This window comes from Oncorhynchus masou, chromosome 30 (genome assembly GCF_036934945.1).
Source record: "Oncorhynchus masou masou isolate Uvic2021 chromosome 30, UVic_Omas_1.1, whole genome shotgun sequence".
NCBI lineage: Eukaryota > Metazoa > Chordata > Actinopteri > Salmoniformes > Salmonidae > Oncorhynchus > Oncorhynchus masou.
Window position 1 is genome coordinate 10,791,615 of NC_088241.1, and position 16,259 is coordinate 10,807,873.

General features: G+C 44.2%; 1 protein-coding gene across 3 annotated transcripts; it reads left to right on the forward strand.

The window, feature by feature from the left end:
* The first annotated feature begins 2,123 nt into the window (after window positions 1-2,123).
* LOC135523075 (syntaxin-12-like) lies at window positions 2,124-9,316 on the forward strand. 3 transcript variants are annotated; one of them, XM_064949797.1, is made up of 10 exons: window positions 2,124-2,225; window positions 3,211-3,365; window positions 3,819-3,888; window positions 4,649-4,742; window positions 5,157-5,294; window positions 5,474-5,520; window positions 5,663-5,774; window positions 6,241-6,313; window positions 6,475-6,557; window positions 8,671-9,316. In XM_064949797.1, exons 2-10 carry the CDS (start codon window positions 3,266-3,268, stop codon window positions 8,761-8,763), a joined length of 810 nt encoding a protein of 269 aa, XP_064805869.1. In that variant the 5' UTR covers window positions 2,124-2,225; window positions 3,211-3,265; the 3' UTR covers window positions 8,764-9,316. The 3 variants fall into 3 exon arrangements, with proteins under 3 accessions (XP_064805869.1, XP_064805872.1, XP_064805873.1); XM_064949800.1 differs by having other exon boundaries at window positions 5,477-5,520; XM_064949801.1 differs by lacking the exon at window positions 8,671-9,316 and adding an exon at window positions 6,960-8,659.
* The last annotated feature ends 6,943 nt before the right edge of the window (window positions 9,317-16,259 follow it).

Consider the following 16,259-nt stretch of genomic DNA (forward strand, 5'->3'; position numbering starts at 1 on the left):
GAAAGTGGGATGGATGGATGGATGGATGGATGGGTGGGTGGATAATGTGAACATCTAGCAACCTGAAGGTTGCATGTTCAAATGTCATCATGGACAACTTTAGCATTTTAGCAAATTAGCAACTACTTAGCTTGTTAGCTAACCCTTCTCCTAACCTTAATCCTTTTAGCTAATCCTTCCCCTAACCTTAATCCTTTTAGCTAACCCTTCTATCCTTAACCCCTTGAGCTAGCTAACATTAGCGTTATCAAACATATATGTTTTGCAAATTCGCAACATATTGTACCTTTTTCAATTGGTAACATACGAAATGGATGATGAACATGAACAAATTAATACATACCATATGAAACGTAACATATACTAAATCAGTGGTCACCAACCGGTCAATCTACAAGGCATTCCTAGTCGATCACCAAACATTTCTGTAAAAATGCCAACGATTAAGCCTTGTGTTCCTATTTTCCGTATTACTTTCACGCTGTTGGCGGTAGGTGCACTTGATTCAACAGCCCTAACACCGGGAAGGCAAAGTGTTCCCATTTTGAACCATTTCATGTGTCTGAAGGCAGAACTCTGCCTACCCGGCAGGTCCAGAGAGCAAATCAAGTGCATCTATAGGCCTACAGTTTGCCAATCAAATGGCTCAGATTACTGTGTCTGCACAGTTTATCGAGCCATAGACTGGAAAAAAAGAAGCATTGAACACAGCAAAGTTGATACTGACATTTAAAAACTTTTACAACCATGACTAGAGAGAGACGACGAATACAGCAAAGAGCTGCTGTTTTTATGTGTAAATTCATGTTTAAATTGTTATTCAACACTGTCAACACTTTGTTCAAAACCGTTATAAGCCATGAAATGTGCGTTCGCCCTATTTCCAAACGCTACAAACAGTACTGCAGCTGCAATGAATGAGTTTTGCAAAGTGTTCCGATAAACTTGGGTTGTTATTATTAGCGGCTTATCTTTTTTAATATCAAGGAATATTTCACTTTCTCTGGTCAAAGGATTAACACCATGAATTGGTGCATGAGGCAGAAATAATGCCGTGTGAATGCCGTGTGAAAAGACTGTCTTCTTTTCTCATCTGATGGTCAGTCTGAGGGGAAGGAGGACAGAGGACAGAGGGACAATGAGTCGGGTGAGAGGCAGTCTCACCGCTGGTCCTTCCCCTCAGACTGACCGTCAGATGTAGGCCATCAGTCCAATAAAAATGTAAAATAAATGTATATTATGCTCACTCAGCGGTGCTTCATGAGTAATACAACAAATTGATCATCTACCTGTTTTTCCCCCACCAAAATGGTCTGAGAAGAACAACATTGGCAGGGCAATTCCAGCATTGCCAATACGCAGTGATGATGTATTGGGCCTATAGCCTACTGCACCAACCTCATTGCTACAGTACTGTTTTAATTGGTTAATGTTGCATAGGTTTATGTTTTTTAAGTCATGATTTAAAAAGTCAGCGGTAGATCTCCGCTTGCATTTTGACTGAATGGAGTGTCACAGATTTACGTACAGAATAATACAAAATGCTCTGAGACCATGTTGCAAAATCCTACCCACTCAATCTGTTCATGTCCTACTAATGGGCCTGACACCGGCTGGTCATGTGAGTGAAGCTCAGTGCAGCACCCTTAGGGATCCATTATAAGAAGCAGTATGAAAGTCATGGGACAGGCACAGGGCAGCCTACTACTGCTGGTCTCTATTAAACCAAAAGGCTTAGTTATTCTATCGTTAGTTATGTTGACCTAGATTTTAGGACTGAGTGACGGATGTTGCTCATAGTGGTCTGATAATAATGAACCTGCAGACTGAGCTGCACTCCAATCATATCCCAACCCTCATATCAGAGATACGAATCTCTCATAAACAGAGAAAGTAGCCTATAACCTAACATAAACAAATCAGAATTCATAAAATTAGTTACTTTTCTATAGGGATACACTTGACCCGAGGTTACCATTTTACTTATTTAGTAGAGATCTAGTATGTTGTTTCAGCCTATGAGTTTTTGTCTGCTGCCTCAGAATATGATCAGAGTAGCGATTTTGACACAATCACATCACAATCGCACACTGAAATCGCACACTGAATTACTGTGACCAACAACCATCGTGTGACGTCGCATTATGGGCTCGGTCTTAGATGAAATCTCATAATACGGAGACATAAACGGGAAACGACGCATTATACTGCAATCGCATTGAAAAGTAAGGGTTTTTATCATAATATTTTATCAACCATTTTACATATGTAAGTAGAAAACAGATTTATGTTGATTGTCTACACTGGTAAAACCACCCAGAAAGTAGGCTACGTTGCGACTGCCAGTGCCTATAACTGTCAGTGATTCAACTGGATAGGTAGGCTACGTTGTATCTACAGCGTTCAACACATAGTATGGAACTGGTTACAGTTGTTTCTGTGTAGCTGTAGCTGTTTTCTTAATTAAGTTGAATGCTTGTCTTCTGCCATTCGATTTTAATTAGCCGAGTGGCCTATATGCTACACAACCCATTGAAACCAATAGCCGATATGAGCATGTCAGACTGACTGAGGGCTCTCCATAAAAAGGTTTAATGCAATGTAGGCTTGTCGCTGTCACTTTATAGTTTTTAGCTGATATTTCAGATGTTATGGCTGAATAATAGTGTTAGACCGAGCCTATTCTTAAATAGTCATTCATGTTCAATTGGGCTACACTATAGCCTATAATCATGAAATGAGCAGCTCACAGAATTGTGTAATTAATAATCAGCTAAAATTATAACGTGACCTCATATCTTGGTCATGTTTGACCCGCTCAATAAGGTTTCTGGGATATTTTTTTGCAACAGTAAGCTACTGTTATTTGGGCCATTACAATGAAGTAGCGCGCCAAATAGAATGGCATTTTTGTCATGTGCACATGGATAGCCAGCCTACAGTCGGCTCGGGTGCCTGCCGAACCTTCGCTTTGATTGTAAACAACCTGCGTTCATGACGAAATGTGGCCTAGCCTATGCGGCAATGTGCACTGTAAGTAGTCGATATATTATAGCCCACCAATGTGGTCGGATGGAGGATAAACCACAACTATCTCTGTCTTTCCATCCTCACTTAGTCTTATGTAGCGTCAAGTGATGATATTATATGCACTCTGACAATGGTGATTGTTTGAATATATGAAGGCTGCTATATGTGACTGTATGACAGGTGTGTCCAACAACTCAGTCCCCACTACGGAGTGTGACAGACGCCAGGAGCAAGGATGTCATACGGGAGAACAGACAGCTACCACTCGCAGCCACGAGACTTCAGCAACCTCACCCAGACATGCAGTGTCAACATCCAGAAAATCACACAGAATAGTGAGTGGTGAAATGAACAAGACAGTGACAGAACCCAGTGTTCTACTGCTGCGAGTGACATGTTGCAATGCACATTTCCCTATATGGTATATAACCTACAGTAACACCAGAAACTAGGCATATTCTATTCTATAACCTAACCTAACACCAGACACCCACACTTTGGACAATTGACTATCACAAATAAGCCGAGGACGCTTGATGTTTTGGGTCTATTTGTGTCTTCCACCTACTTCTGATCTCATCTCTTGAATTAACTAATATTAGGCAGAGGTGTCTGAAGTTAAAAAAATGAACTTCTGAGACAAGAATAGCCTGAGTATGCCTACAGTATATAGTGCTCTATTTAGAGAGAGAGAGAGATAAAGAGAGAGAGAAGAGTTGGTCTATCCTGCTTTCTCAGTTCCCCCTTCTCTTAGTTCAGCTCACCTCAGTGTTTGTTTTGCTATACAGCTGGGCAGATCAAAAACATGCTGTACCAGATGGGGACGAGGCAAGAGACCCCAGAGCTGCAGGACAGACTGTGAGTACTACTGACACTACTGCTGACTACTACTACTGACTGCTATTCAGTACTACTGACACTACTGCTGACTATTACTACTGACTGCTATTCAGTACTACTGACACTACTGCTGACTATTACTACTGACTGCTATTCAGTACTACTGACACTACTGCTGACTATTACTACTGACTGCTATTCAGTACTACTGACACTACTGCTGACTATTACTACTGACTGCTATTCAGTACTACTGACACTACTGCTGACTATTACTACTGACTGCTATTCAGTACTACTGACACTACTGCTGACTACTCCTACTGACTGCTATTCAGTACTACTGACACTACTGCTGACTATTACTACTGACTGCTATTCAGTACTACTGACACTACTGCTGACTATTACTACTGACTGCTATTCAGTACTACTGACACTACTGCTGACTATTACTACTGACTGCTATTCAGTACTACTGACACCACTACTGACTATTACTACTGACTGCTATTCAGTACTACTGACACTACTGCTGACTATTACTACTGACTGCTATTCAGTACTACTGGCACCACTGCTGACTATTACTACTGACTGCTATTCATTACTACTGACACCACTGCTGACTATTACTACTGACTGCTATTCAGTAACTAAGTAACTACTAACACTAACTGACTACTTCAACACTTAGCCTTTTCCACCACTGATGGGGACAACAAGCGCATCACTAATGAAATATATGAATGTGTGTGTGTGTGTTTGCTACTCACAGCCAACAGGTACAGCACTACACCAACCAGCTGGCCAAAGAGACCAACAGACACCTGAAAGATCTGGGCTCCCTGCCTCTCCCTCCCTCGGAACAGGTGAGTGGAAGTTATATGCATAGATACTGTATATGTTTTATAGTTCTTGGGAAGAATTCCACATCTATGGACTGGCCCCAGATCTGTTTGTGTAAGCATATCTGGGACCAGGCTACATCAAAGTCCTACTAATGCTAACATTTTAACTAACTGTATGTCGATATTCTTGTGTTCTATTTCCTGATACAGTATATCATCTTATCTAACAACCCAAATGTGTAAATCATATCTAACTCTGGTGAGGACATCTCACCGTACAGTATATTCTACTGAATCTATTCTATTCTGCTCTGCTTTACTCTATTCTACTGTACTGTACTGTACTCTGCTCTATTCTACTGTACTCTTCTCCTCTCTACTTTGCCGTACTCTGCTCTAATCTACTTTACTGTATTGTGTGATTGATCCTTCCAGAGACAGCAGAAGATCCAGAAGGACCGACTGATGAATGACTTCTCTGCAGCGCTCAACAACTTCCAGGCAGTCCAGCGACGGGCGGCCGAGAAGGAGAGGGAATCAGTGGCCAGGGCCCGGGCCGGGTCCCGCCTCATGGTAAACACCCTGCTTTCTCATAGGCCTGGAATTAGCCGCCTGTCATAGTCACTCACCAATAGTATTATTAGAAAGGCAAAATAAAACACTGTTTCATTGTCATATTACAGTATGATGACTGATTAGTTTAATGCAATGTGAATGAGAGTGTTTCAATGATGAGTTTGTTTTTATTTCAGCAGGAAGATGAGGGGAACGTCGATGAACAACTTGTGACATTTGAAAAGTAGGTACACAGTGAGGTAGAATCCTATCAAATATACTGCTAGAATAAAAATGTTAAGTTGTAACAAAGTTGTGTGTTTGTGTGTGTCTGTGTCCGTGGGTTTGTGCGTGTGTGTGTTTGGTGTGTGTGTGTGTGTGTGTAGAGATTATGATGACTGGAGTCAGAGTCAGACCCAGCAGCTGGAGGAGCCAGAGGTCACAGAGGAGGACCTGGAGGTCATCAAGGAGAGAGAGACCAACATCAGGCAGCTAGAGGTACTCACAGCTACCAGCTCCACTCACATTCCATACAGGAATCACAGAGCCATATTACATTTACATTTGAGTCATTTAGCATACTGTTGAACTCCAAATCAACCCTTTGCCCAAACTCTCTAGACAGTGGAGGCTGGTGGGAGGAGCTATAGGAGGATGGGCTCTGTGTAATGGCTGGAATGGAATGAATGGAACGATATCAAACACATCAAATATATGCAAACCACATGTTTGACACCGTTCCATTCATTCCATTCCAGCCATTACACAGACCCCATCCTCCTACAGCTCCTCCCACCAGCCTCCACTGTCTCCAGTATAGCCTGACCTTTAGCCCCTATTCCTGAGTATAGCCACTCCTGTAGATCTGACAGGACTGGGGTAGGGGCTAGGGAGTAGGGTTCGATTTGGACTTCAGCCTAACTAACCCTCGTGGTGACTTTCTCCCTTTCTCCTCTCCCTCCAGTCTGACATCATGGATGTAAACCAGATCTTTAAGGACCTGGCAGTGATGATCCACGACCAGGGAGAGATGATCGGTTAGTAGATTTGACATGGATTTTCTCCCTCTCTGGTTTTATAACATGCTGGTTCAGAAGGTTGCTGTCTGTGAAGGTTTAGAACTCCATCTGATACCGTATCAGTCCTGGCTCCTGTGACCCTGTCCTTCACTGTGTCTCCTCTCCTCTCTGTTTCACAGACAGCATTGAGGCTAACGTGGAGAGTGCAGAGGTCCATGTAGACAGAGGCACCGGACAGCTCCAAAGGGCAGCCTACTACCAGGTAGGGTTGTGACAATTATGGAATGACCACCATTATTGAAAAATGTTTGAGCTTAAAATGCATCTTTGAAAACTAGCTATGGCATACCTAATGAATACTAGTCTAATAAAAAAACAAGAGCTAGCACACACCCAGAGAAAATGATTTAGTGTACAGTCGTGGCCAAAAGTTTTGAGAATGACACAAATATTAATTTTCACAAAGTCTGCTGCCTCAGTTTGTATAATGGCAATTTGCATATACTCCAGAATATTATGAAGAGTGATCAGATGAATTGCAATTAATTGCAAAGTCCCTCTTTGCCATGCAAATGAACTGAATCCCCCCAAAACATTTCTACTGCATTTCAGCCCTGCCACAAAAGGACCAGCTGACATGTCAGTGATTCTCTCGTTAACACAGGTGTGAGTGTTGACGAGGACAAGGCTGGAGGTCACTCTGTCATGCTGATTGAGTTCGAATAACAGACTGGAAGCTTCAAAAGGAGGGTGGTGCTGGGAATCATTGTTCTTCCTCTGTCAACCATGGTTACCTGCAAGGAAACACGTGCCATCATCATTGCTTTGCACAAAAAGGGCTTCACAGGCAAGGATATTGCTGCCAGTAATATTGGACCTAAATAACCCATTTATCGGATCATCAAGAACTTCAAGGAGAGTGGTTCAATTATTGTGAAGAAGGCTTCAGTGCGCCCAAAAAAGTCCAGCAAGTGCCAGGACCGTCTCCTAAAGTTGTTTCAGCTGCGGGATCGGGACACCACCAGTACAGAGCTTGCTCAGGAATGGCAGCAGGCAGGTGTGAGTGCATCTGCACACACAGTGAGGCGAAGACTTTTGGAGGATAGCCTGTTGTAAAGAAGGGCAGCAAAGAAGCCACTTCTCTCCAGGAAAAACATCAGGGACAGACTGATATTCTGCAAAAGGTACAGGGATTGGACTGCTGAGGACTGGGGTAAAGTAATTTTCTCTGATGAATCCCCTTTCCGCATCCGGAGAAGCTTGTTCGGAGAAGGTGAGCGCTACCATCAGTCCTGTGTCATGCCAACAGTAAAGCATCCTGAGACCATTCATGTGTGGGGTTGCTTCTCAGCCAAGGGAGTGGGCTCACTCACAATTTTGCCGAAGAACACAGCCATGAATAAAGAATGGCACCAACACATTCTCCGAGAGCAACTTCTCCCAACCATCCAGGAACAGTTTGGTGACGAACAATGCATTTTCGAGCATGATGGAGCACCTTGCCATAAGACGAAAGTGATAACTAAGTGGCTCAGGGAACAAAACATTGATATTTTAGGTCCATGGGCAGGAAACTCCCCAGACCTTAATCCCATTGAGAACTTGTGGTCAAATTCTGACAAGCATTGATTATGCAAGAATGGGCTGCCATCAGTCAGGATGTGGCCCAGAAGTTAATTGACAGCATGCCAGGGCGGATTGCACAGGTCTTGAAAAAGAAGGGTCAACACTGCAAATATTGGCTCTTTGCATCAACTTCATGTAATTGTCAATAAAAGCCTTTGCCACTTATGAAATGTTTTTCATAGTAACATCTGACAAAAATATCTAAAGACACTGAAGCAGCAAACTTTGTGGAAATTAATATTTGTGTCATTCTCAAAACTTTTGTCCACAACTGTAGAGGTGCTGACTAATGGAGAATATACCTAATCTTGTTTTTATACCTAATGAATACAACACAGCTTTGGTGATACCCCTGTCTCCAAAACTAATGGTTTTGACCATTTGGAGCTTTGGAAAGGAAGTTTTCCTAAAATAACTTTACCCTCTTCATATAACAATGAAAAACTGCTATTGGGTGAACTATTTGTAAATGAAAATAAAGTTTAATCCTAAAATGAACGTATTAAGACGACTATGACAATATTTTGGGTTATTGTCCATAATTGCCGGTGACACAATTATACGATTATTGTGTCAGCCCTACTACCAGGTATCAGCACAACACCATCACAAACTGGGCCGTGTTTGATATGTAGACCAAATGATCTGTCGATGATCAGCGTCCTTCATTTAACCAGGCGAATCAGTTAAGAACAAATGATTATTTCCAATCACCAATCACGGCATGTTTGTGCTCCCTCCCCCCGTAGAAGAAGTCCCGTAAGAGGATGTGTATGCTGGCCATGGTGGTGTCTCTGGTGGTCACCGTCCTGGCTATCATCATCTGGCAGGCCATCAAATGAGAGGACAGGAAGAGCACTGGGGAAGGATTTTAATGGCACATCGCAATGACAGCCTAGAATGGCTTCCAATGGAGCGTCTGAGTGAGTGAATGTGTGTGCGGGTGTGCGTGCCGGTGTGCGTGCCTGCTTTCAAGCAAGATATAGACAGAGGCGTAAGGAATAGATTGTATAAATTCTCTTCCCCATCTGTATATATGATATACTAACTGATCTAACAGACCTGCACTTACTTCCATGTCAGCCATGCAAATCATCTCTGTCATCATTACATACATTACTGTGTTAGAATATGTCCTATCTAATGCAATGCTGCACAAGTTTGTATGTATATAAATGCCATGTGTACGGTTTGATATGGTTTATTTTCTGCCTCCCTATTCTCTTCATGTTGTAAATGTCTGATTCTCTTCCAGATGTCTTATAGTATTACCACAAGGATGATGTAGTTGAGATAAGGAGGATTCCTTTGATAGCACATAAACAACAAACAAAATGATGATTATTATTATTATTATGCTCACTTTCATTAATAAAATCAACTGTGCAAAGAGTCCTGACTGTGTCTCGCAGGGCTATGTACTTTCCACAAGATGGCGCTGTTATGCCTGTATTATGAGGTCAACATGTAAGGTGCACAAGCATCATGTAGTCTACCATGCTTTTATTTAGCTATTAAACAAGTCAAGATATACTAAAGCGTGTAGTAGTCTTGCAATTTTGCAGTAGTGTTTATGATGTGTGGTAGGTTGGTTAACATATTGGTACCTTAATAAAACATGTTTACTAGATGTTTATAAGACACTGTCCTGCTAACTATGCACAAGATTAGGGAGCATTGTCCATGGTACTGTCATGGGGATTTGCAGAGGTGATGGTGGTTATTGTGGAGACTGTGTCATGCTCGACTCACACCTCTCCCTTGTGATTAGTGAGCTAGCCTAGTTTACCCCTGCTTCAGGTTTATTACCTACGGGTGTTGCCTTGACAGGTCTTGTCCCTATGTAAGTGCCCTGCTGATTCCAGCTGTGACAGCTACAGTCAATGATCGCCAGAGTGGGAGAAACCTGTATTAAAAACCACTCAGCAAGACAACTAACTCAGGAGATAGGGCGACCTGTCACGCCCTGATCTATTTCACCTGTTCTTGTGATTGTCTCCACCCCATCCAGGTGTCACTTATTTTCCCCAGTGTATTTATCCCTGTGTTTCCTGTCTCTCTGTGCCAGTTTGTCTTGTATGTTCTCAAGTCAACCATCGTGTTCTTCCAGTGCTCCTGTTTTCTATTCTCTTTTTCTAGTCTTCCCGGTTTTGACCCTTGCCTGTTTTTCTGCACTCGGTACCCGCCTGCCTGACCCTTCTGCCTTGGACTCAGAACTGGTTTTGACCTTTTGCCTGTCCACGACCATTCTCTTGCCTACTCCTTTCGGATGATAAAAAAACAACAAAGACTCTGTGTCTGCATCTGGGTCTCGCCTTGTTATACGACCAATAGTTTCCCAGACTCTCCTAGGACTATAAGATACTTTCTCCACTCGGCAACTGTCATTATTAAAATAATTTTTACACCTACAGGTGCACGCAACAAACCCTTCACCTGAGGACCTGGAGTTACTCCCTGTAATGGAACTACTGTTCCATGAGAGGTATAGTTACCGTCAGGGTTGGTTAGGTTACTTTCTAAATATTATCCGTTACCGTTACTAGTTACCTGTCCAAAATTATAATCAGTAACTTAACTTTTGGATTACCCAAACTCAGTAACGTAATCTGATTACATTCTGTTACTTTTAGATTACTTTCCTCTTAAGAGGCATTAGAAGAAGACAAAAATGGTTGTTACCAATTAAATGACATTTTATTGCAGGATAAATCAATGTTAAAGTTTACATAGCTGGTCATAAATGGATTTTAAATTTTACTTTATGGGTTGGTTATGTAGACTTCCTCTAACCCATCGCTTTCTACTACATATGATTATGTAGTAGAAATTCCAGTCATTCCAATAAATGTGAAACCTCTTGATCTTCTAGAAAAGGACATTAAATTATGGAAATATAGATTAGCCAAATTGTTTTACTGGAGCATGACCCCAAAACTAAGGAGCCAGCCCTTCTCTGTTGTTTATGATATTGTTGTCATGGAGGACTGATTTGGCTCATTGATTCGAGTTGAAAATAAATGCTGCACCCGTAGAATGGCATGCTTTGAGCACTACTGAAAAGGGCTGTTTACATGTGAAAAATGAATGCCATATGCTGCATTTGCTATAGGACTGTTTACCTTTTTGTTGGTGACACTTGGCTATCTTGATAATATGCAGCTGTTTAAAGGGTAAATCCACAGATGAAGAAATAACAAAACGGCACCCCGTCTCTGTTTTGGTAAAAAAGCTGAGGGGTGGGCCTGGAGAAATGTAACCACTCTCAGATTAATAGACAGACCTATGGATGCAAAGACTGACCATCCATGATAAATCCAAAAATGGATGTAGCAACTACAGATTGCCCCTTTAAGTCTATCAAAAGCGTACAAATTTGAACATGTGTCCATTAGGCCTATGGATTCCTTTTTTTATCAGCATGAATTAGATTGAGCAATAAAACCCCACTTTTATTCCATAGGCTGGGATCTGCACTATGCAGCTGTTGCAAGAGGGCATTTTTCACTGGCTGTTCACTGGTTTCAAAAACAATGATTGATAGGCAGCTTAAACTTCTTGAATTCAACCATTATTGGATTCAAATACACATTTAGATTGGTGAACAGCAATCCACAACACCGACAATCTGTTAGGCGCAAATAGCTACATTTATAATCCCTTACATGCAATGGATCACATGTAATCTGTTACTCCCCAACCCTGGTTGCTGTGTCAGTTAGCCTTGTTCCAAAAAGTTGATCTAAAAACAGCAGTAAAATAGCAAAATAATCCAAATCCCCTCTAAGCAAAATAACCCAAAAGGAAAGAGATTCTATCCCTCAAACAATGATTTATATACTGACATACCCTTTAACTCCTACTTCAAAACGGGTTATGTCTGGTCCATATTGGACTCACCCACCCCCAAGCCCCATTTTTCGTTGCACTTGTCGATCTCCAGAAGGACGTCAAAGGAGGGGTTGGAGGAAGTTCATGTTCCATTGCCCTTTCTTCAACCTACCTTTCTGGTTCTTCCCCAAGCTCCACCCTTGGATGCTGGTGTTGGCAGCGAAGGTGCTGATGTTGGCAATGACCATGCTTACTCTGCAGTCCTTGGCTGACTGAGACGCTGCCCAGCTTTCCCCTTACTGTTTTTCCTCCCCCACGATGCATCTCTATTTTTCTGGCCTCATGCTCCCTCCTAGAATTAACTGTAGCTCAGCAGGGGGGAGAGTTACATCCATCCCACTGGTCACGACACCCCCTCCATGGATTAACTCTCCCCCCTGGTAGATAACCTTTCCATTGGCCAGGTGAATGGTCTGGGTTCAAAATCAAATCAAATCAAATGTATTTGTCACATACACATGGTTAGCAGATGTTAATGCGAGTGTAGCAAAATGCTTGTGCTTCCAGTTCCGACAATGCAGTAATAACCAACGAGTAATCTAACTAACAATTCCAAAACTACTGCCTTATACGCAAGTGTAAAGGGATAAAGAATATGTACATACAGATATATGAATGAGTGATGGTACAGAACGGCATAGGCAAGATGCAGTATATGGTATCGAGTACAGTATATACATATGAGATGAGTAATGTAGGGTATGTAAACAAAGTGGCATAGTTTAAAGTGGCTAGTGATACATGTATTACATAAAGATGCAGTAGATTATATAGGGTACAGTATATACATATACATATGAGATGAGTAATGTAGGGTATGTAAACATTATATTAAGAAGCATTGTTTAAAGTGTCTGGTGAAATATTTTACATCAATTTCCATCAATTCCCATTATTAAAGTGGCTGGAGTTGAGTCAGTGTGTTGGCAGCAGCCACTCAATGTTAGTGACCTCTCCTCTCCACACTGTAGACCTCTCCACACTGTAGACCTCTCCTCTCCACACTGCAGACCTCTCCTCTCCACACTGTAGACATCTCCACACTGTAGATCTCTCCACACTGTAGACCCCTCCACACTGTAGACGTCTCCACACTGTAGACCTCTCCTCTCCACACTGTAGACCTCTCCTCTCCACACTGTAGACCTCTCCTCTCCACACTGTAGACATCTCCTCTCCACACTGTAGGCCTCTCCACACTGTAGACCTTCCCACACTGTAGACCTCTCCTCTCCACACTGTAGACCTCTCCACTCCACACTGTAGGCCTCTCCTCTCCACACTGTAGGCCTCTCCACACTGTAGACCTCTCCTCTCCACACTGTAGACCTCTCCACTCCACACTGTAGGCCTCTCCACACTGTAGACCTCTCCTCTCCACACTGTAGACCTCTCCACTCCACACTGTAGGCCTCTCCTCTCCACACTGTAGGCCTCTCCACACTGTAGACCTCTCCTCTCCACACTGTAGACCTCTCCACTCCACACTGTAGACCTCTCCTCTCCACACTGTAGGCCTCTCCTCTCCACACTGTAGGCCTCTCCTCTCCACACTGTAGGCCTCTCCACACTGTAGACCTCTCCTCTCCACACTGTAGACCTCTCCTCTCCACACTGTAGGCCTCTCCTCTCCACACTGTAGGCCTCTCCTCTCCACACTGTAGACCTCTCCTCTCCACACTGTAGGCCTCTCCACACTGTAGACCTCTCCTCTCCACACTGTAGGCCTCTCCTCTCCACACTGTAGGCCTCTCCACACTGTAGACCTCTCCTCTCCACAATCCACACTGTAGACCTCTCCACTCCACACTGTAGGCCTCTCCACACTGTAGACCTCTCCTCTCCACACTGTAGACCTCTCCTCTCCACACTGTAGACCTCTCCTCTCCACACTGTAGACCTCTCCTCTCCACACTGTAGGCCTCTCCACACTGTAGACCTCTCCTCCCCACACTGTAGACCTCTCCTCTCCACACTGTAGACCTCTCCACACTGTAGACCTCTCCTCTCCACACTGTACACCTCTCCTCTCCACACTGTAGGCCTCTCCACACTGTAGACCTCTCCTCTCCACACTGTAGGCCTCTCCACACTGTAGACCTCTCCCCTCCACACTCTAGTCCTCTCCTCTCCACACTGTAGGCCTCTCCACACTGTAGACCTCTCCTCTCCACACTGTAGGCCTCTCCACACTGTAGACCCTCTCCACACTGTAGACCTCTCCTCTCCACACTGTAGGTCTCTCCACACTGTAGACCTCTCCTCTCCACACTGTAGGCCTCTCCACACTGTAGACCTCTCCACACTGTAGACCTCTCCTCTCCACACTGTAGACCTCTCCTCTCCACACTGTAGGCCTCTCCACACTGTAGACCTCCCCACACTGTATACCTCTCCTCCCCACACTGTAGACCTCTCCACACTGTAGATCTCTCCTCTCCACACTGTAGACCACTCCTCTCCACACTCTAGGCCTCTCCACACTGTAGACCTCTCCACACTGTAGACCTCTCCTCTCCACACTGTACACCTCTCCTCTCCACAATGTAGACCATTCCACTCCACACTGTAGACCTCTCCTCTCCACACTGTAGGCCTCTCCACACTGTAGACCTCTCCTCTCCTCTCCACACTCTAGGCCTCTCCTCTCCACACTGTAGACCTCCCCACACTGTAGACCTCTCCTCTCCACACTGTAGCCCTCCCCACACTGTATACCTCTCCTCTCCACACTGTAGACCTCTCCACACTGTAGACCTCTCCTCTCCACACTGTAGACCTCTCCTCTCCACACTGTAGGCCTCTCCACACTGTAGACCTCTCCACACTGTAGACCTCTCCTCTCCACACTGTAGGCCACTCCACACTGTACACCTCTCCACACTGTAGACCACTCCACACTGTAGGCCTCTCCACACTGTAGACCTCTCCTCTCCACACTGTAGGCCTCTCCACACTGTAGACCTCTCCTCTCCACACTGTAGGCCTCTCCACACTGTAGACCTCTTCTCTCCACACTGTAGACCTCTCCTCTCCACACTGTAGGCCTCTCCACACTGTAGACCTCTCCTCTCCACACTGTAGACCTCTCCACACTGTAGACCTCCCCACACTGTATACCTCTCCTCCCCACACTGTAGACCTCTCCACACTGTAGACCTCTCCTCTCCACACTATAGACCTCTCCTCTCCACACTGTAGGCCTCTCCACACTGTAGACCTCTCCACACTGTAGACCTCTCCTCTCCACACTGTAGGCCTCTCCACACTGTAGACCTCTACTCTCCACACTGTAGACCTCTCCTCTCCACACTGTAGACCTCTCCTCTCCACATTGTAGACCTCTCCACATTGTAGACCTCTCCACACTGTAGACCTCTCCACACTGTAGATCTCTCCTCTCCACACTGTAGACCTCTCCTCTCCACACTGTAGACCTCTCCACACTGTAGATCTCTCCTCTCCACACTGTAGACCTCTCCTCTCCACACTGTAGACCTCTCCACACTGTAGAACTCTCCACACTGTAGATCTCTCCTCTCCACACTGTAGGCCTCTCCTCTCCACACTGTAGACCTCCCCACACTGTAGACCTCTCCTCTCCACACTGTAGACCTCTCCTCTCCACACAGTCGGTACATGGTGGTTCCCCTGGGGTCAACCATAGGTAATCCATACATGGGCAATCCCGAATGTTCCACAGTGGGCCTACAGAAGCAAACGGCCATTGTTAGCATGTAAATAAACCCACGAGTGACTGTGACCCCTCATGAGTTCAGAATGTTTGTGTCCTCCACCCCCAGTTGGAGCCCCGACTTGTTCGCTCTGTATAGAGGATACCGTACATTATTAAACATAACATAATCAGTCCATTTATTTGTAATATAATCAAATCAAATCAGTCTAATGCTGTGAACAATCCCAACACCAGCAGCCACCCTGTGATCTTACACACAGCCCAGTAGTATCTGTCACCACAGATACACATCTGTCTGCTGTACACCCCATTGTTACGCGCTGTTCCCAACCTGCCTTGTTGATGCACATTCTTGCTGCGCATGTTCACACACATCACCAGATGTATTCCTAAATACACCACTATCAGTGCTTCTATCACCCACAACAGTGGCCTCAGGGTTCCATACCATTCTAATCCTACGTCCATAGCTTGCCACACCATAAAGACTCCCCATTTGCAGCACTGGTCCTTGTCTTGTTCCATAGGGCATCTCCTCAATAGGTAAACCATAAACCAACTGCATTAGTACCTCCAGGGCGCTGCCAACCATATCCGCCCTCCTAGTTTGATGTTTCCTCCTAGTAAAATAATCATCCTAATTACCCAACCCTCCTTCCATGAGCCCTGTACACAGTATCCAAACCAAGGTATAGTCTACTCACTCAGATCTCATTCAAGTGTGTCTCGTTCTTGATTAAATTGCCCTCA

Excerpts from the sequence above, each read along its gene's own strand:
- LOC135523075 (XM_064949797.1), top strand. The coding sequence starts at position 3,266 with ATGTCATACGGGAGAACAGACAGCTACCACTCGCAGCCACGAGACTTC. Across the intron at positions 3,366-3,818 it reads CCAGAAAATCACACAGAATA|CTGGGCAGATCAAAAACATG; the intron begins GTGAGTGGTGAA and ends TTTGCTATACAG. Across the intron at positions 4,743-5,156 it reads CTCTCCCTCCCTCGGAACAG|AGACAGCAGAAGATCCAGAA; the intron begins GTGAGTGGAAGT and ends TGATCCTTCCAG.